This window comes from Monodon monoceros, unplaced genomic scaffold, assembly GCF_005190385.1.
Source record: "Monodon monoceros isolate NGI ecotype Baffin Bay Population unplaced genomic scaffold, NGI_Narwhal_1 Super_Scaffold_7, whole genome shotgun sequence".
Classification (NCBI taxonomy): domain Eukaryota; kingdom Metazoa; phylum Chordata; class Mammalia; order Artiodactyla; family Monodontidae; genus Monodon; species Monodon monoceros.
The window spans coordinates 100,706,150-100,728,415 of record NW_021703784.1 but is presented as its reverse complement, the minus strand read 5'-3'; the positions used below and the strand labels follow the sequence as shown (position 1 = coordinate 100,728,415).

General features: G+C 62.2%; 1 protein-coding gene across 7 annotated transcripts; it reads right to left on the bottom strand.

Moving 5' to 3' along the window:
• Positions 1-47: 47 nt before the first annotated feature.
• On the bottom strand, positions 48-22,247 carry PCNX3 (pecanex 3). Of its 7 annotated transcripts, none has more exons than XM_029207027.1 (35): positions 21,338-22,245; positions 20,779-20,966; positions 20,442-20,541; positions 20,278-20,317; positions 20,081-20,176; positions 18,729-19,856; positions 18,098-18,221; positions 17,837-18,015; positions 17,531-17,621; positions 17,019-17,154; positions 15,639-15,760; positions 14,686-14,839; positions 14,358-14,390; positions 13,910-14,081; positions 13,696-13,806; positions 13,253-13,344; positions 12,982-13,091; positions 12,727-12,832; positions 12,535-12,627; positions 12,215-12,365; positions 10,913-11,057; positions 10,384-10,561; positions 9,526-9,634; positions 9,236-9,365; positions 8,759-8,817; positions 8,443-8,658; positions 7,548-7,801; positions 3,599-3,829; positions 3,329-3,432; positions 2,873-3,020; positions 2,555-2,785; positions 2,206-2,480; positions 1,159-1,292; positions 773-1,071; positions 48-696 (listed from the first exon to the last, which is right to left on the bottom strand). In XM_029207027.1, the coding sequence occupies exons 1-35, from the start codon at positions 21,488-21,490 to the stop codon at positions 502-504; spliced, it is 6,087 nt and encodes a 2,028-aa protein (XP_029062860.1). In that variant the 5' UTR covers positions 21,491-22,245; the 3' UTR covers positions 48-501. The 7 variants fall into 7 exon arrangements, with proteins under 7 accessions (XP_029062860.1, XP_029062859.1, XP_029062853.1 ...); XM_029207026.1 differs by having other exon boundaries at positions 65-696; positions 15,639-15,799; XM_029207020.1 differs by having other exon boundaries at positions 65-696; positions 13,910-14,390; positions 15,639-15,799; positions 21,338-22,247.
• Between the last annotated feature and the right edge of the window lie 19 nt (positions 22,248-22,266).

Sequence of the window (22,266 nt, the reverse complement as noted above, 5' to 3'; positions counted from 1 at the left end):
TCTACCCTCCACCCAAACACCCCCAGATGGAAGAAGAAACTACCAACCAAAATCAAAAATAGTGTTATTAATTCTGGTGTCTCCGAAGCACGAAAAAAAAAAAAAAAAAAAAAAAAGAAAAAGAAACCCCCCTCCCCACATTTCAGCCCCAAGTCCAAGGCCAAGGGGCTACCCCAGCAGGCAGTGCAGGCCGAGGGGCCAAGTCAGTTCTGGCCATGGGCTTGAAGCAGGACCAGCCCACGGGTTTGGCTCTTAGGGCCCAGCTGGGAGGCTGCCTGCCTCAGTTTGGGGGAGCCCAGGCCCTGAATTAGGATGAGAGATCAGGGGCCAAGGTCAGAGGTCTGGGATACTCAGTTCTGGTGCTCTGGCTAAGGCAGCCAGAGGTCAGGGTTCACATGTGGGAGCCAAAGCCACTCAGTTCTGTGGTCCAGCAGAAAGGGCCAAAGGCTGGGGGTCCAAGTTTCTGAATCCTGGGCTGGGACCCAGAGGGCACCAGGCCACTCAGTACTGATGCTCCAGCAGGGGCTGGGCAGCTGGGCTCTCACGCTCTTCAGCGGGGGCAGGCCAGTCGCCCAGGGCCCCAGTGGGCGTGCCACTCTCAGGAGCACTGCTGTCCAAGCACGGAATATCCTGCACTGCTCTGGGGGGCGAGGCATCGGTGCTGATGTCCGGGCTGAGGCTGAGGTCTAGGGGCACCTGAGGGAGGGGAGATAGGTTGGTAGGAGAGCAGACCTGAGCTGCCCAGGACCCGACCTTCCCATAAGAACCTTACCTGAGATTTGGGGGTGCTTCCTTTAGGGCTCCCTGAGGCTGGCTCCCCCTCGGATCCCCCTAGCCCCTTCCGACCCCCCAGGCTCCACTTCCCACTGGGACCCTCAGAACTAAGGAGGCCAGGGCCAGGGGGCCTTGAGGGCCTGGGACCCTCAGTGGGGGCAGGAGAAGCGGGGGATGGTCCAGGGAGCCGAGGGGGTGGCCACTGCAGCAGAGGAGGGGGGCGCCCATCACCAGAGCCACTCAGGGAGGGCCTCGGGCCCCAGGCAGGGCCTGGTGGGAGGGGCTGGTCACCACCGCCTGTGGGAGACAGATAAGAGGGCAGAGACTTCAGTCGGCTAGGCTGCCCTCTCCACTCAGCGGTTCAGCGCGGCCCTGCCTGCTCACCTGCTGTGTTCTCAGGTGTGGGGTGTGCCAAGGGGGGGTTATTGCTGAGGGAGGTCAAGCCTCCGCCTCCACCACAGTCCGAGTCATCCACGTTCCCGCCGCTGTTGCAGCCGGCACCACAGCCCTTATGAAGCCTGGGGGATGGGAGGCGGACAAGAGGTTGGTAGGGGGTGGGAGATACAAAGACCTCACAAGCACAAGTCCCCAACCCAAGACAGGTCACCTACCATATCAGAACCCAGAGTCCTATTTCTAAAAGGTTTTTGCCATCTACTTTACAGGGCTTTTTTTTTTTCCCCTTAAGGCCGTACTGCGTGGCATGTGGGATCTTAATTCCCTGACCAGGGATCAAACCCGCACCGCCTGCAGCGGAAGCACAGAGTCTTAACCACTGAACCACCAGGGAAGTCCCTACAGGGCTTTTAAGGGAGGGCTTATCGGGGACTCCCCTGGTGGTCCAGTAGTAAAGATTCCACCTTACAACGCAGGGGACACGGGTTTGATCCCTGGTCAGGGAACTAAGATCCCACATGCCGCAGGGCGACTAAGCCCATGTGCCACAACTACTGAGCTCGCGCGCCTCAACTAGAGCCCGAGTGCCGCAAACTACAGAGCCCATGGGCCCCGAGCCTGCGCGCCATAACTAGAGAAGAAAACCCGCTCGTCACAACTAGAGAGAAGCCCACACGCTGCAACAAAAGATCCCGCATTCCTCAACGAAGATCGCACGTGCCACAACTAAGACCCGACACAGCCAAAGACAAATAAAATAAATAATAAACCTTAAAAAAAAAAAAAAAGGGAAGCATCATCAATGGTGCTTCAGGCTAAAGGCCACATTCAGCTGTGGCTGAGGGGGCGGGGTATGCGGTTGGGTCAGCTCAGGGAAGGGGTCAGCTCGGGGAAGGGGTCAGCTCTCGGGGCTCAATCCTGGCTCCAGCACTTCCTCAGTCAGACCCCGGAGAGAGCCGCTTCCTCTCTCCGAGCCCCGGCTTCCTGCCCCGTGACCCCAGCCTTGAGGGCTAGAGGCGGGGGGTCGGAGCTCACCTCTCCCAGCTGCGCAAAAGCCAGCGGGCGATGGCGCCCAGGCTGATGGGGCCGCCCCACAATGCCCGCAGCTGGGGGTGGCTGCCGGCCAGCGAGGTGGTGAGGGGCGACACGTAGATGGGGTAGCCCAGCGGCTGGTCACAGGAGGAGTTGATCATGTTGCGGAGCGCCTGCTTGGCGTTCTGGATGCTGCCTCGCTCGGGGTTGCGGTTGCGCAGGAACACCAGCTCCTGCTGCTGCCCAGCCCACAGGCCGCGCACGCACTCGCGGTTCACCTGCGGAGGCCACACGCGGGGGTCAGGAGGCCGCGCCAGGAAGGGGGCCGGGTCGGGCGAGCGGCCGTCCCCACCTTGATGACACGGAAGCTGAGGTGGCGCCGGTTGAGCATGATGATCTTGTATTCGTCGGAGGCGTCGTCCAAGACGTGCCGCAGCGCCAAGAGCGAGGGCGTGTTGCTGAGGATGGCGCTGCGCCAGGCCGGGTCGCCTTCGTGTGAGATGACCAGCCGCTCCTCGTTGGCTGCGATGGCGTCATACAGAGCGGCCGGCTCCTCATACTCATCTGGGGACGTGAAGTGGTCCTGCGGGAAGGACGGAGGGCTGAGGCTGGCGGCCCCTGGCCTGGGCAGAGACCTCACCCCACCCTGCCTGGGCACACCTCTCCCTACCTGGTGAAGCTTGAGGGCCATGCGAACCCCAGGTGCCACCACGCGGTGAAGCAGGTCCATGTCGGCAAAGACCCACTCGTCGCGCGGGGAGGTGATACGGAAGTCCCCCTTAAACAGGGCGTGCAGGCCATAGAGGAAGGGCTCCAGGCTGGGGAAGAGGAGGGGGGGAGGTGAATGCACAGGGGGCTCCTGGCTTCCTGAGCTCTGCCTCTATGTGCAGTGGTCAGAGCGGAGACGGCTCTTTATGCTGGGCCTTGGTTTTGCCATCTTGACGAGGTCAACCTCTGCCCATGTCCCTCACAGGGCGGTGAGGAGCAGGCGAAGTCACCATGGGTAAAAGAGCCACTGAAGGAAGGACTGACGCGGCCCCTGGGGGCTGAGGCCAGAGGCCCAGAGCTCTTCATGGAGGTAGAGGAGGGGAGAGTGACAGGCCCGGCTGGACTTGCGGGCACTCACCTGGCCGACATGCTGTGCGAAGCTGTCCCCAGGGCCCGGCGGCCCAGCACACACAGGCCAAAACACAGCGTGACCAGCGGCGAGTTCCAATCCTGGTCCACAGGCTGCGGCACAAGGACCCCCGTCCCCAGAGCCCAGCTCAGACCTGGGACAGGGAACTTGGGGTGGGGGCTGGGGCCCAGGCCAAGGGAGGCTGAGGGTGAGAAGAACCTGCACGGGGAGAGGGTAGGCCGAAGGGAGAAGGCAGCCCCAGGGTAGCGGTGGCCGGACCTGGCCGCGCCGGGAAGCGCAGTACTGGATCCACTCCAGGTGCACGGCGCAGAAGGAGGGCAGCGAGAGGCCAGAGAGGCGAAGGTCGTAGTCCTCATCCACACTCAGCGAGAAGGTGGGGTCTGAGTCAGCATAGCCAGGTGCCCGCACAGGACGCAGGGCTGTTGCGATGCCCTCGTGGCTCAGCCAGGCCTCCAGCTTTGGAGAGCGGCTCACATAGTAGATGATGCTCTGGGAGGAGAGGGCTGGGGTCAGTGACTGGGGGAGCGCCCTTGCCCTGGCCACTGAAGGAGACAGCGTCAGGGTGAAGAGGCTTCTCCGTGGGAATTCCCTGGCAGTCCAGTGATTAGGGCTCCATGCTTTTGCTGCCAAAGCCAGGGGTTCGATCTCGGGTCAGGGAATCAGGACCCCAGAAGGCATGCGGAGTGGCCAAAAAAAAAAAAGAGGTTTCTCCCTCAGACTGAGCTGAAGTCAGCTTCCCGGGACGCCCATCATGTGTCCCATCTCAGCTCCCTGAAGACCCACAGGCAAGTCTGCTGCCCTTCTCTCGGCCAGGGAGGGGGAAGGGGAAAGCTGACAGGAAGCAGTCCTCCTCACGGAGCATCCCCTGGAGGGTGGTGCACTGTGGCAAGTGCTCGGACGCTTGCCCTTCCCTCCTGCCCTGTTTGTAAGGGGAACTGAGGCCCAGACAGACGACAGACTTGCCCGCAATTACACAGCAGGGCAGGGTGAGCTGGCCAGCACCACAATACCACGATGCTGTGGCATCCAGACCTCAGAGGCCCCAAAAGGTCAGACTAAGGTCGTGGGGCTGCCTGCAGGCCAGTGGGGCCTAAGTGCCCCTAGGTCTTGGGCCCCTTGAGGCAGCTGAAGTGTGACGGCCACAGGGCTTCCCCTCAGAAAAAAGCCAGAGGCACGGCATCTGTGCCCAAAGTCCGGGGCTCCTGGACCCTTTAAGGGATTCTGCTGGCTTCTAAGCAGGGGTTTGGGCAAATGCAGAGGAGCTCTTGGAAGTAGGCAGCTGACACAGCCAGCATGGATGGGCAGTGTGAGGCCGGCAGCTGGCAGCCAGTGAGGTTACTGGGATTCTGTGTGCTGCCCTGGGATGAAGCCAACGAGATGGGCTTCTGCCTGGGGAAAGGGTGGGAAGTCCAGAGCTGGGGACGCTGGCGCAGCTGGCCATGAACAGAGGGCACCTAGGCAGTAGGGGAGTCCAGCAGGGTGGCTCTGGTAGGACGTGGAAAGGCTAAGAGCCTGGGCAAAATGGCCACAGTACAAGCCAGGAAGAGCCAAGGGCCTCAGCTAGCTCCCTGGGTGGTGATGGTGGGGACGCCTGGAGGCCATGGCTATAGGTGGAGCCTCGTCAGTTCGGTTCCCGGCATACAGCAGCTTGCCTGGTAGCTGGGAGCCTGGCCCCAGCATTGCCTCGGCTGTGGCAGGTGAGTGGGCAGTCTGGGGAAGGCTGGGTGGCCCCCTTACCAAGAGGAAGGGGCACCAGGAGCCTAATGGGGTGAATGGGGGCAGGAGGGCTGTGGGGCAGCTTGGGCTCCAGGCAGACTGGCTCCAGACTGACCTTCTTGCTCAGAGGGCATCTCCGCAGCCCCCAAGAAGAACCAGAAAAAAAAACTTTGGGGACTGGGGGAGGAGCTGGCCTGGCACACAGAAGTGCTCCATTAACTTGCACAACCACATGGTGTTCTACGGAACCAGCAATCCTGGGGCCCAGCCCTGAGAGTGGTTCTCAGGAGTAACAGCGCCCGCCTGCAAGCACTTGCTGGCAGCTCAGTGGCTCTGCTCCGTGTTTCACGTGGGGCAGCTCACTGAATCCTCATAAGCATCACTACTGCGGCACCTTTTGTGCCTTCATCCCACCTAACTGCAAGGACGGGTCTGTGAGTCTCAGTTTTCTCAACTGTGAAAGGGGCCTATTACACTGACCTTGCCTCTTCCAAGAGTTACTAAAAGAATCAAACAGGGGCTTCCCTGGTGGCGCAGTGGTTGGGAGTCCGCCTGCCGATGCAGGGGACACGGGTTCATGCCCCGGTCCGGGAAGATCCCACATGCCGCGGAGCGGCTGGGCCCGTGAGCCATGGTCGCTGAGCCTGTGCGTCTGGAGCCTGTGCTCCGCAACGGGAGAGGCCACAACAGTGAGAGGCCCGCGTACCGCAAAAAAAAAAAAAAAAAAAAGAATCAAACAGCAGAATGAATGTGCCTGAGCTTGGAAATGCTAAGAGCACCCCAAGGCTTGGCTGCAGGTGGATGTGAGGGCCAGTGTCTCCGTGGCCACGAGAGTTGCACTGAATCTCTCAAGCAACTGCACTCAGTGACTTCCACGAAGGACAAGGGGTAGGAGGCGCCAAGGGGGGCTAAATCTGCACAGGAAGGCTCCGCCTGGTCTGCCAAGCCCAGGGCTGGATGGGACACATCCCTGAACTGCCCCAGGCTTGTGGGGCTGCCCTGCACACCTGCCTCCCCCCAGGGCCCGCCTCAGCAGCCCCCATTCATCCTTCCAAACTTCAGCCCACACTCCATCCTGGGCAGAGCCTTCCCTGGGTCCTCCAGGCGCCTCCACACGGCCGTGATTCTGCCCAGCCTTTGAGGCAGCTGTGGCAAGTCAGCTTCCCCTCAAGAAGCTGGACAGGGACGGAGCTCATCTCAGCCTGCTAGCCGGGGGCCTGGCTGGGGTCTGCTACGCCGCCACGAGAAGCCTACACTGGCCGAGAGGGAGGAAGTGGGGAGACCTGGGCAGGAGCACCTCTCAGGAGACGGGGAGAGGAAGGTGGACAGGACCGTAACCCCTGGGTGACCTGCGGCTGGGAATGCCTTTTTCTGGACCACAGCCTCTTTCTTGGTGACGATAAGTATGGGGCAGGCTCACAAGCCCTTCCCTAGGAGGGGACGGGTGGAAACATCCACAGCAGAGAAAGTGCAGTTTCTCTGACAAGCGACACAGATGGGGTGCCCACTGGCAGTGAAGGTCAGCTAGGGGATGCACAGGACTGCCCTAGAGAGAACCTCAGGTGGGCAGGCTCACCTGGACTCCAACAGGCCATCCCTTCTGGGCCCACGACAAGCCCCAGGGAAGATGCTAAGAGAGCGTGAGGGGACCTGTGAGCCCCTACTCACCCCGCTCCTGTACGCCCTCATCATCCCTGCCACCTTACAGAACTGCGAGAATCCCCACTTCTCAAGGGGGTTGACAGGCACAGCAAAGAAGGCGATACCTTAAGCTTCCCAGAACCCAATCCACAGCTCCCTTCGGACCCCACACCGTGCCTCACCAACCCCCTGCCACATCACCATAGGCCTCGACACCCTCGGGCCTGGCTTGGCATGCCCAGGCTGAGACAGTGAGGACCAGGCCTGGGCTAAGCCTAGCTCTGGCACTTCTCCTGATTCTAGGGCCTCGGGCAAGTCACTGTCCGCATCTGAGGCAGCGGGACCTCTCCTGGAAGGTGTGGCGGGGCTTCACCCAGCTCAGGAGGGGTACCTGGCAGAGCCCAGCCCTCAGCGAGCACCGCTGCTTGGCAGCTGCTCCTAAGACTGTCGTTCCTGCCACCACTGTTCCTATTACCGTCACTCTGTACTGGGGGGTCGTGGGGCGGGGCTGGTGGTCTAGAAGGCTGGTATCAGCAACGCCCCTCCCAGAGAGAGGATCTGTGCACGTGCTGCCCACCGGCCCCCAGGACTCACCACCCCACGTGAGCCTCCTGGAGGAGGGTGACAGGGAGCCCGCCGCCCCGGGCTCCCCACCATCAGAGAGTCACATGGGCCTCTGAGGCCCGCTGTCCAACACTGACACTTTGGAGGCTGATTAAACTCTCTGAGGCCTCTGCTTCCCTTGGGCAAAACAGGCCCCCAAGGATCCAGAGGATGGCCTTCGGGATGCTCCTGGCCAGTGAGCAGTCACCGGCGGGGACCCCTGCCCCCAGCCACCTGCCCCTCATACCCTGACGTAGTAGGTGATGAGGATCTTGCGGAGGTCGAAGACCTGCAGCATGGAGGCAGCGTTGTTGTCACTGATGCTGTAGCCCTCCAGCACGTACTTGCTGGCTGTCACTTCCCAGGCCAGCCAGCGCTGCCCGAAGGCGGCATTGAAGGACAGGACCCTCGGCAGGTGGCCAGGCTCGCAGCAGCAGCAGCCCTCATCCTCCTCCACACCCTCTGTGATGGCCTCCACCTCACGCTGCTGGCAGTACGTACCTGCGGGGAAGGGGGGGCTCCAGTCAGGGGGCCACAGGGACACCCCAGCCTACCTCCTCCCCAGACAGTGCCCAGGCACCTCCCCGAGATGCGACGCAAGTAACCATTATTAAGTGAACCGATTAACAAACAAGCCCCTTTCTCCCGACTCCCAGTGGCCGCGATGGGTGTAACTGGGTCGTTGAGGGTTGGGGGGAGGGGACAGGGTCTGGTCCCTCATCTATAGACGCAAAGACTGAAGCTCAGGCTCGTGCTGCTCCCGAGCTGTGCCTAGAGCCCCTGTGCATCTGTGAGCCCCTCTGAAGCTGGCATCTTCCAGGCACAGCTTCCTGAGGGCAAGGAAACGGCTCACTCACCAGGGCTTATGTGTGGCCGCCCACCTGGTCCTGGCCTGAGACCGCAGAGCAGGCCAGCGGAAGCTCCAGGTCCGAGCTTTCATCAGAGCAGCCTGGTCGCTACAGACCTGCCGCAGTCAGGGCAGGGACGGGGCTGGGCTGGAGAGAGCCTGCCGCCTCACTGCTCGGACTAGGAAACCCAGGCCTGGCAGACAGAGCCCCTTGCTCAAGGGCCCCAGCAAACCGGAGCAGAGCAGGGCTAGAGTCCAGCCCCGACACACCGTCAAACTCGGCCCCGCGACTCACCCCGGAACTCGAGGCCACGCAGCTGGAAGGTGACGAGGCCATTGCCGACCTCGATGAGGTGCACCAGGGCGTTGAGGTAGTCGGAGGCCAGAACAAAGCAGTCGCCGGGGCCATAGTTGCCCCAGCGGCCCAGCACCAGGTCCCCACACAGCGTGTGCTGCAGTGAGCGAGTCAAGTGCTCGTAGAAGATCGAGTTGAGGTTGTTGTCATCAGCTCCTGGAACCCAGGATGGACGGACAGATGGACAACGTGACACGTGAGCAAGGCTCCCTCCAGAAAGGCCCCACCCAAAAGCCCCCGATGGCCGGGTACACACCAGGGTTCCGGTCCAGCTGTGTGACCAGGCGGGTGTTGGAATGATCCACACGTTTAGTGCTGTTCAGAGAGAGAGCGACAACACAGGTGGCCAAGAGGGCAACGCTGCCCAGGGCTTAACGACTGCTCCCGCCAGCCCCAAGCACCTCCCCTCCGAACCCGCACCCCTGCACTCTGAGGCAGACGCCACAACAGCCCCGTGACAGAGGGGGAGGCTGAGGCTCAGGGACATGAGGGGACTCACCCGGGACCACACAGCCAGGAAGCCCAGGGTGTGAGCCGAGGCCTCGGCCTGGCTCGAGTTTTGCCTCGTTTGGGTCAGCCACCTCACCGAAGCCCACAGCGCCCCACCCAGCCTGGGCTCCAAACTCCTTCCCGTCTCCCCGCAACCTGCCCCCCGGTGCAGCCATCCCGCTCCTCTGCCAAGTCCCTCTCAGGGACGCCCCCGGAACTTGCTTCTGTGTCCCACGAGACTCACTTGTAGTCGCGCTCCCAGAACTTGAGGGGCCGCGCGTAGGACATGATGAAGACGGCGCTACCCAGCAGGGGGTTGAGCGGCGTGGAGAAGAGCGCGGAGAGCAGGGCCTGAACGAACAGCATGGCCGAGTCTGGGCACGAGTCAAGGAGGTGGCAGGCACGCAGGACCCTCCCCGGCCTCCCTCACTAGCCCCCCACCCCGTGCCAACCCGCCTGGCGGCCCCCAGCCCCATCCAGGCCACGGTCCTCCCTGCACACCCGCGCCCAGGCAGCAGGCGGCAGGCTGGGTACGTGGCACGGCGAATGGCTGGGCAAAAGCGTGGAAAGCCGAGCCCCACGTGATCTGCCAGGGCGCGATGTAGGTCAGCACAAAACGCAGCTTGTACAGCAGGTCCCACAGCTGCAGGGTTGGAAGGGGGGAAGGTAAAAGATACGCAGATCACTCACAGAGAGGGGGGGGTCCACCAAGTACCCACTCAGAGCCTTGGGGCTACGCCACTTGCTGCCTACATGGGAGTCAAGCTCAAGATCACTCCCAGCTCTTACACTCTGGACCTGCCTCGAAGCCCCCGATACCATCAGCAGCTCCAGACAAAGCAACCAAGGGGGCGTTAGCCATTTAATTCGTAGAACCACTCCGGGAGCCTCCTACTGCTGTCCCATTTCTCAGATGGGAAAACTGAAGTTCGAGAAGATAGAGCAGACTTGCTCAGGCCATGCCACTCTCAGTGATGAGGCTGGGCCTCAACTGTGGTACCAAGAGTTAAGAGACAGTCACAGGCCCTGCCCTCAGAGGGGGACACAGTCTGGATCGCCACCATCCTGGGCCAGGCCAGAAACCAGGCTAGAATGCCCACATGAGTGAGCTGAAAGCTCAGGCCTGCACTGGGGTCGCCCTGCAGGCACCACTGCAGACTCCAGCACAGAGCCGGGGAACGGTCCTTTTCAAATCCCAGCTGATCACCAATGCTCCAGGAGACCTGAGGCAAATCACTTACCCACTTTAAACCTCAGCATGCTCGCTGCCCCGCCAGGAGCCGCTGCGAAGGCCCCCAGTGTGGCTAACGTGGACTGGGGAAGGTCTCCCGCACCAAGGCACGAGAGGCCTGCTCCCGCTGCACAGCCTGGAGTCTTCCTGCACAGTCTCACCTTGCTGCAGAGCAGGGACATGAGGAAGTAGTCGAGCAGGAAGCCCTGGGAGAGGCGCGGGTAGTCGAAGTGGAACAGCAGGACGGTGAAGGCCAGGGTCAGGTACTGCTGGGGTGGGCAGCAGAAAGCCGAGCGCAGCAGCTTCAGCCCAGCCACGGTCATCAGCAGCGCCCGGCAGCTGTGGGCGAGGGGTGGGAGTTAGGCACTGGGCGGAGACTCGGCACAGTGGGTGTGGGTGCCCATCCCTTGCTGGCCCTGGCCTGGGCTCTGCTGGGCAGGCCCCTGCTCTTCTGGCCCGGTGCCTCTTCGTCTCTGCTCTCTAAAGAGGTCACCCCCTTCAGGCACACTGGAGAGACACGTCTGCTCTTGAAGGGACAGCTGCTGCACCGGAAAGGGTGTCAGGAGCTGGGGGCCTACTTAAGCTTGCTGGGCAACTGAGGCAGGTGTCCTTCCCTCTCTGGGCCTCAGTTTCCCCCTGTGTCACACGGAGATGTAGACGGTGGGATGGCAGGGGGCTGTCGGTCCTCACTAGAGACAGAACTTGTCCGGGTGGCTGACGACCGTGTGGGCGTCCACTGTGAGGGCGTTGAGCACCACAGCAGGGTAGATGAGGTACTTCTCCGCACACTGCAGGCCGGCGTACAGCTTCTCAAACCACATCACCTGGGCAGCACCTGCAACGAAAGGTGGAAAGGTGGGACTGCTGTCTAGCACCGGGTCCTCCGCATTCCCCTCCAACCACGGGGCAGGATAGGTGTGCTCTCCAAAGGAACCTGGACAGACGGCAAACCCCAGGACGTGGGGATGTGGCATTCTGGGTCCCTAGAGACTCTGAGCGGTTGCGGGGCAGGTGGTTGATCTCTGACAGCCCAGATGAGGGCAATGAGGCCGATGAGGCCCAGGTCGGGTGTGTTGGGGGATTAGGGCAGGTGTTCTGCCCAGTCGGCTGTCTGTGAAATAAAGGCTGATGACAACACCCCAGGTGCCCGCCGGAGCCAGGGCGGGCAGGGTGAGGCCCAAGTACACAGTGATCCTCAGCCTCAGGGCCCTTCTGAAGGGGCCCCTGCCACTTGGCTCGAGCTGACTTCAGCCACATGGAGATGCTGGCCCAGTGGGCAAAATCCTTCATTGTCTATGAAAACAAAGGCATGTGGACCTTTGCATAACAAATCCAGATGTTTATGGCCTTCCCTGTCGGTCCAGTGGGTAAGACTCTGCGCTCCCAATGCAGAGGGCCCAGGTTTGATCCCTGGTCGGGTAACTAGATCCCACATGCATGCCGCAACTAAGAGTCTGCATGCTGCAACTAAAGATCCCACAAGCCGCAATGAAGATCCTGTGCGCCGCAACTAAGACCCGGAGCAGCCAAAATAATAAACAAATAAATATTAAAGAAAAAAAGAAAAGAGTAAACAAATCCAGGTGTTTAAATATAGGCTCAGGGGTGTTTGTGTTGCAGAATCCAAGTAAAAACGCATGCCAGGCTGATGTAGTTCGTTGGTAGCCAACTTGTAATTCTCGACAACGCGTCCCTTTAAGGTCCTGGAGTTCTACTTCTCCCATCTCCTCAGAGACTGCGAGGCAGGTAGGAAAAGGGCAACGCAGGCAGGGTGAAAGTGAGGCATGGGCTGAAGCGGGCACAGGAGCGGGTACAGAGGGCAGTGAAGGGGCCGCAGGGCCAGTGCCAGAGCGGACGGGGAGGTGTGGGCAGAGGCTGCCCCCTGCTGGCACTCTGAGCTGCGAGGCCTGTGCTCCCATCAGGCTGCAGGTCCGCTTGGAAATCAGGGCAGGAGGGGTGGAGGGGTCCCAGCCCGGGGCGGGGGGCACTCACCGCGCACTTCATACTGGCTGTACTCCAGCGGCTTCAGCACGGGCTGTGACAGGCAGAACCAGGGCAGCTGTTTGCGGAGTTGCGGCAGCAGGTAATGGGTGAAGAAGCCCACGGCCCCAGCCAGCGCATACAACACAAAACCCAGCACGGACTGCAAGAGGGAGAGGCGGGAGGCTCAGCCAAGGGACACAGGCCACAGGGCCACGGAGCCACCTGGTACAGGTCAGCCAGGGGCAGAGAAGGACGTGAGGCCATGGCAATCGGGCTCCGGCGGAAACTGAGGTGGGGGGAGGGGGAGGGGTGGCCTGCGCCACACGAACCTTCAGGGCAATGAAGACGGTGCTGGCACTGATGGCAAAGGTGAGCACAGCAATCACCACACACATCACCAGGTCAGAGTGCAGGACCTCGCGCTGCAGGGTCAGGAAACACCAGCTTGGGTGTCCCCGCCACCCAGTGGCTGACCACACCCCTGCACCCCAAGACTAGACCCTGACACTGCCGGTCCTCACCACTGACTGACGCATCTTGTCTGGCAGTGGGTCTGGGGGCTCGGCGCGGGCCGTCTCCAAGCTCCGCTCCTCCAGCTCAGGGAAGAGCCTGCTCCGGATCAGAGACCTGGCGGGCATGAGAAGAGTCAGGGGCCTGGGTCTGGGGAGGCTGCCCCTCCTCCCACAGACACCCCCCCAACCCCTGCCATGTCAGGTGGTGACACACGCAAACACGTATACACGTGCGCACACGGACAGGTACATGCGGGCACCCACCAGAGCACGGTGGGGTCACTGCTCTGCCGGCTTAGGTGGTAGGACAGCGCCACCAGGAGGCCACAGAAGACAGAGAAAAGGACGGGGACGTGCTGTTCTGGCCAAGGAGTCTGGGGAGAGAACCCATGCTGGTCAGAGGGGATGAGGATAAGCATGGCGGCGGGGGGCGGTCCCCCAACCGTGGGAGAAGCCACTGCTGAGCCCAATTCACAGCCCTGTCCCAACAACCCCCTGGGCTTCAGTATGCCCGCCACCGACAGGTCATCCCTACCTTGATGGCTCCGAGGCAGAAGCCGTAGAGCAGGGCAGCAGCCAGCAAGCTGCGCGAGAGGCTGAAGACCGCAGTGAGTGGGCTGGTGGCGGCTGCGAGGTGAGCGACAGCCTTTAGTAAAGCCCAGCTCCCACCTGCCGGCCGCCCACCCCACCGCCCCCCACTGCCTCTCAACTCCCCCAGACCCCGTCCCCAGCCCACTGTTCTCGGCTCCCCCCAGCCCGGAGAGGCCTTCGGAACCCCTGGCATTCTTGGGTTTAAACCACTTGCCTGCGGAGGAGACAGGAGGGGAAGGGAGGGGAGGGGAAGAGATGGGCTCTCAGAATCCACCATGTCGCCGCGGGAGAAGGCTCAGTGAGCAGCCAGAGCCGCAGCCATAACCCACAGCCCCTCCTGGGCCCCGCACGGCCCCCACACCCCCGAGCCACCCGTGGGCCCCATACCTGTGCCCCCAAAGCCGTGCATATCTATCTGCTCCAGCAGGTACATGAGACAGGTGTTCACCTGGGGCAGGAGGCCCAGGAGGAATACGAACGGGAAGCACAAGGTGAACACTGGCGGGGAGGGGAAGCGGAGGCCCGGTCAGCCTGCAGGCTGCCCCTCGGCCCACCCTTGGGGCCTCGCTCCCTGGGCAACCTCAACCCTGCCCGGCCTTACCAGTGGCTACATCACGGGCGCAGAAGAAAAAGGAGGCGGAGAAGAGCGTGAGGCCGTAGAGGGAGACAGGCGGGAAAGGCTGAGCTGAGCCCAGGGCGTCCAGCAGCCAGATGAGCAGACAGCAGATACAGAAGTAGACAGGCCGGCTGTATGCGATCACCCAGTTGTGGCCCTGGGGAGGGGGGCCTGTGAGGAGCCAGGCCTCCCCTACTGAACACCCTACTTGTACGTGCACACACACACGCTCACATGTCCCGTGCCTGGCCCTGGGTCCAAGATAGAAAGCTTGGCATGCTGGGGACAGAAGGACCAAGGAGCTAGGGGTGATGGGGGTGGTTGAGGGAGCCCTGCCTCTCCCCCATCCGACCCCTTCCCCACCTGGTCTCAGTCCTGCCCGGGACCCAGGCCTGAGTCTCGCGGGGAAAGGTGCTGCTCTGCTGGTACTCACGTGCATGGGGGATGCTGCATCAGGCTGGACACTCTGGAAGAGACAAGAGCTACACTGGTGATGAGAGCCAGCACCCACGGGAGGGTCAGAGGCCCCAGGATCTGTTTGATTCCACTTCTGGGCCCTTATGAATGAGCAGGGCAGGCCCCTGAATTGTCCTGAGCTTCAGTTCTCTCATTTGTAGGATGGGGGGTGGCTACAGGGGATCTGAAGCATCTTAACTGCTTTCGAGCGGGTTTCGAGCTCAACCCGCTCAAGAGGGGTCCTGGGAAGGGGGGTGCATCTGGGAAGAGACGGGAGGGAAGAGACCCAGGAAGCCAAGCCTGACCTTCAGCAGGGAGTACTGGCAGGAGGCGATGACCAGGCAGAACTGGAAGACCCAGATGTCGGTGAAGAAGCCCTTGAGCAAAAGTAAGTAGCCCAGGAAGGCGACGAGGCTGCTCAGGCCGACACCGAGAATGTTCTCCACCAGCCCCCGTGTCCTGGAGAGAGAGCAGGGTCAGAGCACACCCACCTCCTCACCTGCTAGTGGGGCAAGGGGTTAGGGGATGGGGGAAACAGGAGCTAGCCACAAAGGCCCATGTCCAGGCCGGTGTCCACGCCAACCGTCATCCTATGTGAAGCTATGCCCTCTCAGGACCAGGGCCAGGTGGCACCCGCTCCAGGAAGCCACTCCACTGCTACCCTGCATCCCGATCCCAGTCTTTGCCCCCTCTAGACCCTGAGGCCTCAGGTGCCACCACTCTGGCATCTGCCCATCTCCGGCTCCCACTCGCTATGCTACGCACACAGACAATGCCCCCAAAACACCGGTCACAGCGCCGGGAGAAATCCAGAACACAGGAAGGCAGGACACAGGTTCCAGGCCCAAATCATTCACCCCGACAACAAACGTCATCTGATCTCTCTCACTTTATGGGCCTCAGTTTCCTCCCGAAAACACGGAAAGCTAAGACAGATGGTTCGTTAGCTTTTTCAGGGTACAGGATTCAATTTACTTGACACTCACCCAGAAGCAAATAAAAAACAACACACTGAACAGGAACAACGTCTCCAGCAAAGCTCTGGGAGAGGAGTGACCAGAGCACCACCCCCTTGGCCGCCCCTCTGCACCCAGAAGCACCTGAAGAAACCCCACTGCAGACTCCAGCTCTCCACGCACCCTCAGCGACCCCAGCAGGTAGGTTCTCTGTTGCCATGACAGCCTCCACACGTTCAGAGTCTGGAAGGCCAGGGGCCAGGGACGATCAAGGACTGGGGGATGAGGGGGTGGGTGCTCACCGGTCCAGCAGGGCCAGCAGGGCGAGCCGCTCGTAGCGCACAGAGGTCCAGCGGCCGGGAAGAAGCCAGTACTTGTAGCTGTGCTGGGCCCGGGGCGGCGCCTCCTCCATCAGTGTCTGCTCCTGGGATTCGTGCAGGGAGTCCTGGTCCAGCAGGTCAAACTGCGGTCCCCACGGCCGCGGCCATCAGCCCCGCACCCCCCGCCCCCGTGGTCCACTGCCACCCCCCAGCACACACTGGCTGGTCAACACAGAAAGTCCCCACCATGTAGCAGCCCCGCGGCCTGCCCTGACCCTTCATCCAAGGGCCTACTCCTTCCTCCAGCTTCCCAGGACGGGGCTCAGTGGCCGTGGGGGCTTCCAGGGCTGCTGGACGCCAGGATTACTAGCTCCTGCGTCTGTCTTCCCCACTCAGGCAGCATCTCCCGTCTCTTCCTGGGCTCAGAGAAATCCACCTTATCCTTCAGGAGCCAGCACAAACACTACCTTCCTCCCAGACAGAGCCCTCAGGGTCACTCAGACCCCCCTACCCTGGAGCACACGGAGCGCCAGCCCTGAGGACGGGCCTCGGTGCCGATGCCAGCACTGCGAGGCCCTGGACCAACTACTTAATCTCTTTGGGCTTCTCGTGTCTTTAATTCAACAAGTGTTTACGGGATACAACTACGAGCCTGTCCCTGTGCTGGGCTCTGGAGAGCCCAGCAGCACAGCCCCTGCCTCTGGTGGAGACCCTCGGCTGTGGAAGGATAACACTGCTATCCCACGTGACCGTCAAGAGAATAATCGCGTCAGGAAGGGGCACGTGGGGCTTCTGGGCGCTGCCCGTGGCCTCTCTGTGGCCCTGGGTGTGTGGGTGCTACTTTCACGACTGTCGTTTAACTCTGAGTCTGTGTCTCATACGTCCCTAGTACTTCTGTTATTCCCTGGCCAACCACATCAGTTATTGCCCACGTCAGGACGCTTTCAGGAACGAAAGGTGGCGCTCTTGCTAGCTCTGCTGAGACGGACAAGCTCGAACAGCATGCCTCAAGACACCCCACGTCAGGCGCCCAGCACAGGAGGCAGCACTGCCACTGCCAGGCGAGCTCAACTGCCCCTTCTCCAAGTGCCACTGCTAACACCCACCATCCCCACTAACTGTGGCCCCTCCAGGGCAAACAAAACTATTCCAGACATGTTCGTTGAACGAGTAAATAAATAAGCGACTCCTTGAGCCATTCAGGTCCAGGACCTGTGCACCCTGCCATCAAAGGTCAAGACAGCTATCTCAAGGCCCCTGGAGCCCTCACTCAGGGTGACATGTCCCTCCTGGTGCCTGGGTGGATGCTTGGTGGTCTGCACCCCACCCCCTGCAGCTCCTTCCCCGATGCTGGCTCCTCACCTCTGGGATCTCCAGGGGCACTCGGCGCACCTGCATGCCCTGCAGGACCACGGGCCGCGGCTGTAGCAGGTTCAAGCCACCTGTCGCCTCTGGGACATCAGCCGAGTGGAAGCTGGAGGAATGCGAGTGGCGGTCCCTGTGGGAACAGCAGCCGTGAGGGTCGGGGCTGTGGGTGAGGCTGGGAAAGGAATGGGGTCGGGGCCAAGGCCAGGCCATGACTGGGGGCCCAAGGGAGCTGCTCCAATACCCAGGAGCACAGGGGTGTCCAGAGGAGTCAGGTGGCAGAAGTGCCTCCCTCCCAGGTCCTGGGCCTCCTGGAAGACCCTGGAAGCCTCCTGCTTGGAAATGCCGCGGAACCAGAGACCTAAGGGATCCCTGCAGGTCCACCCTTCACCGCCACCCACCCTCCTCTCCTCCTAGAGGTCTGAGCTGCCCCTGCCCAGCCCAAAGAAGGAAGACAGAAAATTCCCCATCGGCTGCTGGGTCGGGAGAGCCCAAGCTTGGAGACTCACCAGGCACCATTGGCTGCCTGCTCCCCCTGCTGCCCTACAGGGTTCTCGTAGCCGCCTCCAGCCAGGCCAAAGGTGTAGGAACGCCGCACACCTGGGGCACAAGTGTGGGACACAAGGCAGCCTGTCAGGGACAGGAGCACCGAGGCCCAACCCACGTGGGCACCAGGGCCATCAAGTGAGGAAAACCCTCTGCTGGGTTCCCCTGGATGGCAGCCCAGCCCCTGGGCACCAAGAGCACAGCTGCTGGGACCACGACCCTCAGCGGGAGAGAAAGAGGCTTGGCCAAGGACCGGGGGAGGGGCTCACCGCTCTCGTCATAGAAGTAGTGCACGGCACCCTCGGAAGTGTCGTCAAAGGTGCAGGCCTCGTGCACGTTGGCACCGGCCCGAGTGAGCAGCAGCGAGGAGGCGAAGTGCAGGGCAGAGGGCAGCGTCAGCGCCCGGGAATGGGAGGCAGCCCGGCCCCGCTGAGCTTCCTGCAGGCTGCTGGGGAGGGGTCGGCTCATGGTCAGCACCCCTTAGAGCCAGCCGGCCCCCACTCCCGTCCAAGCAGCCGGCAGGTGCTCACCTGGGCGGCGAGCCCATGAGCGAGGCGGGGGGGGTAGGGTTGCTGCCGGCATTGTGACGCCTCCGGATGGCCTGTGCCCGCCTCACGCTGCTTGAGCGGTCCCGCTTGCCAGTCTCCTCGGCAGCTGACCAGAGAGAGAGGCCCCCCGAGCTTAAGTGACAGAGGCTTGGACAGAGCCTGAGGGAGGGTTGGGGGAGGGGGGGAGACAGATGCCCCTGCATGGATGGAGCTAAAGGTCAGGCCTAGTCCAACCGTATCCCGCCTCTGTGGCCCAGCCAGGTCACCTAACCACGTGGGCCTCAGTTTCCACATGTGGAAACAAGGACGTGATCTGCTCTGCCCCACTGGCGACCCAGGAGGATGAGCGTGGCTACTCAGAGTCCTCAAAGAGCAGAGGCCCAGGTGCTACCTGCAGGACCTGGAGCCAGGTGCCTGAGGTCTCTGCCTCGGTCTCCTCACCACTCCAGCCTTGCTCATCTGAGACGCCTGGCAGCCAACGTCACTAGGTCGCTGCGTCCTTGTCCATCTGCTGCCTGAGACAGAGGCTGACCAGGTCCACTCCAGCTGCCCCTGGCCCAAACCCACGTCCCTACCGAGCTCGCCTCCCCCCAGCTCTGGAGCCGGCACTCACCTCCCCCCACAGCACCATCCTCCTGCAGCTCCCCCCGCCAGCCAGGCTGGTTGGCCGCAGGTCCCCGGCGGGCCTCGGCGGGCAGCACAGCGGGCTCACCAGCTGCCAGCTCCACCCCCGCCTGGACCTCCAGCTCAGCCTTGGAGCCAGCCAGGGGGCCCCTCAGGCCATCACCCCCTGCCCCGTCCATGCTCAGCACGCGGGCGTGCGTTTTGGCGCTGGCGGTACTAGGCGTCCGCTGGGTCCCATAGGGCCGCTTGGGAGGCACAGCCGTCCCCTCCTCAGCCCCGTGCGGGGCCCGTCGTTTCCGGGGCCCCCCCGCCGCACCCCGAGAACTCTCAGGGGAATAGCAGGAAGTGGACGAGGAGCTGTCGGTGCTGTAGCGGCGCTGGGACCGGAGGCTGGAGGCCGGGCTCAGTTCACTGCCCTCGCTGGTGTCATCGTCCTCGAAGAAGCCCCCGCCTTCCAGCAGCGGCCGCCGAGGGGCACGGCCAGCGGGGGAGTGTCTTCTCACAGGTGGCCGCCGTTTGCTAGGCCGCAGCAGGGCCAAGTCCTTGGGCCGTACAACCAGGAGCGGCTCAGCCGGGCCCGGAGGCGTCCCTGCTCCTACGACTGTGTCAAAGGAACGCAGTGTGTCATCTGACGGGACCCCAGCATCTGGTGAAGCGGGCAGCTCTGCCTCCGAGGGTGGGTCTGTGTCGCTGCCCTCGGGGGCTTGCCCACCGGGGGGGCTGTCCAGGTGGGTCGAGTTGGTCTTCTCGCTCTTGAAGCTGCTCAACGTTTCCCTGTCAGTGCCACTGAAGCAGGAATCTGAGGAGCCGGCTTTCTGGGGTGTGGGCTCACCCGAGCCCCGCCGGTCCAGGGGCTGGTAGCCGCTCGCTCCGCGGCGGTGTTCCCGTCGACTGCTGGTCCTTACCAGGGCCCGGTCAGGCCGGGTCAGCGTCAGGAAGCTCTTGCTCAGCTCCTGGCTGAGGCTCCCCTTCAGCAGGGGGCTCATGGGAGTGTCAGCCACGCTGCTCCCACTCCAGGGGGCGCCATCTCCAGCCAGGGGAGAACGTTCTGAGGAGTCCGTGCTGGGGAGAGATGGGTCTGGGGCAGCCCCTGGAGGCGTCTGGGGGAGGTCTCCAACTATCAGAACACAAGAAGACAGAAGACGACAGAATGGCATTCTACAAAAGAGACTGGTGGCTGAGGGGGTCCTATGGCCCCACTTTCTGAGAACCCGGTGGGGCAGGACACAGAGGAGGTCCAATCTGAGAGAACACAGAGAGCCCAGGGAAGTAAAAGTTGGGGTGACTCAAAGACAAGACAGCTAGTCTTCTCCCCAGGCTCTTGCCAACATGCCCACTCACTCAGCTTCTCCTGTGAGCTTAGCTTCAGCATCTCTCGATCGGCAGAGGTCATGATCACGTTGTTGCTGCCCTGCTCCCGCACCAGCTCCTTGATGTCTGCAACCACAGCCCCAGAGGCGTCAGCAGGACCTCAAGGCCTCCACGCGCCATCCCCTACTCCACACCACCACCTTCAGCTCTGAACAGCAGCCACCTACCTCTGAGGGGCCCAGAGTCCTCCATCCGGGGCAGCAACTCCTGAGCAATAGAAAAAAAAAGTACGAAGGAGCAAACAGGGCAAAAAGTAGGTTCAGGACATACCCATGTTGGGGACACGCTCTCAGGAGAGGAGTGGGGAAGGGAGAGGGCCAGGACCACTCACCGAGACCTGGTTGAAGCCAAACACGGAATGCTGAGAACTACAGCGTACGGGGGGTGTGGAACTCACTTTTCGAAATACTGTCATCTCCACTCCAGAATCCCTAGCAGTGGAAAAGAACAGTAGCTTTCAGCTAACCCTCTCTCTTCATATAGTACTTCTCCCAACATCCCCATCACTCTACTCTCCGCACAGATCCCCCTGATAAATCCAGGGCCAACCATAGAACATTCAACCGTTCTTGGACCCAATGTTCCCTAAGCCCCTTCTCCATCCTCCAGCGCTCAGGCCCAGGCACCAAGGACCCTCCATTTCCAACACAGGCCCTGCCTCGCCCCACCTGGGCAGACTGCCGTCCCCCTGGGCAGGCTCTTCCTCTGGTTCCCCCACGGTAGAGCTGCGCTTCTCCACAATCTCGCCCTGGTCGAACATAGCATGCAGCCGATAGTTCACAGTCTTGATGGCAGCGAAGATGACAGCCACCACAAGGCAGTACACACCAGCCACCATCAAGCTGGGGGGCAGGACCTGGAGGTGGCAGCAAGTCAGGTCCCTCTTCACACAGCCCTGCCCCCGTGGGGTGGACCTAACGCCACACTCAAAGCTAGGATTCACAAATTCACAACAGGACTTCATCGCCCCTGCATACAACTAGTAAGAAGGCCCTGGCGGAGGGCCCTGTCTTCTTTCTAACTGGAGAGAAACGAAGTGAGGGTCTCAAGGTCACCCAGGCCAGAAAATTTTGGCCTCTCCTCCACACACTCCAAACTTTGCACTGAGTCCTCTTCCTACATCCTAGTGCCCAAGCCACAGCCCAGAATCCCAGCCAGGTTGCACCCCTCCGTGACATCTGCCCTCCCTTTCCCCGGTGGGAGTTACAGGTGGCGGCAGCGTCTCACCATGTACAGCAAGAAAGGAAAGGTGAGCAGGAATATCCAGACATAGAGGTGGAAGCAGTTGGAGAAGGTGCTCTGGTGCGGGTCGAAGAACCAACCGCCGGTGAGCGAAGCCCACACCCCCTGGCGCAGGATCTGCAATACCTGCGACCCCATGGCCCCGCCGCTGCTGCGCGCGCCCTCCTCCCGGGACCCTCATGGGGGCGGCCCCCGGCCCATGCCCCGCGTGGCGCCCGAGGGCCCCGGGGCCCGGCCTCGCGCTCACGCCATGGCCTCCCCCAGCGGAGGAGAGAGGTCGGTGGGGCTAGGGTGCGAGCAGGGGGCGGGGCCGGCCCGGGCAGTCAGCGGTGCGAGACCCAGGCGCGGGGGTGGACCACGACGCATCAGAGGCGGGGTCCGGGCCCCCACCCCCGGCCCAGATCTGCTCCCAAGGGCCGGGCCGGCAGGCAGGCGCAGGGCACGGGCCGGGCACCCGTCGGCGGCATCCAGAGGTGGGCGTGGGGTGGATGCTCTGGGGGTGCAGGCGACGGCTCCCTCGGTTCCGGCCCGGGGAAAGCCCTGGTACCCTGAGGTCCACTTCCGGGGTCACAGGTCACTCGTTTTGGGCTCCGCGCTCGCCCCGCTTCTGCGGGAGCCGGCCCAAGGGGGAGGCCGGAAAAAGGAGCCGCGAGCCGCCAACCTGCGGTGGCGCATGCGCCCAACGAGCCCAGTTGGGACCCGGAAAAGGAAAATCTGGCGGCTTGAATGCGCAAGCGCAGGGAAGTGGTGGAGCGCTAAGAAGCGGGAGAGTCCTTTGGGCGTGCGCAAAGTTCAGGTCTAAGGGAAGGGACGGTCCGAAAGGCAGAAGCGCTTGTGCGCATGCGCACACCTAAACGTTGCCAATCTAGCGGAGACCACTGGGCGGAACCCAAGGGATAGTTGAGGGGCCACCG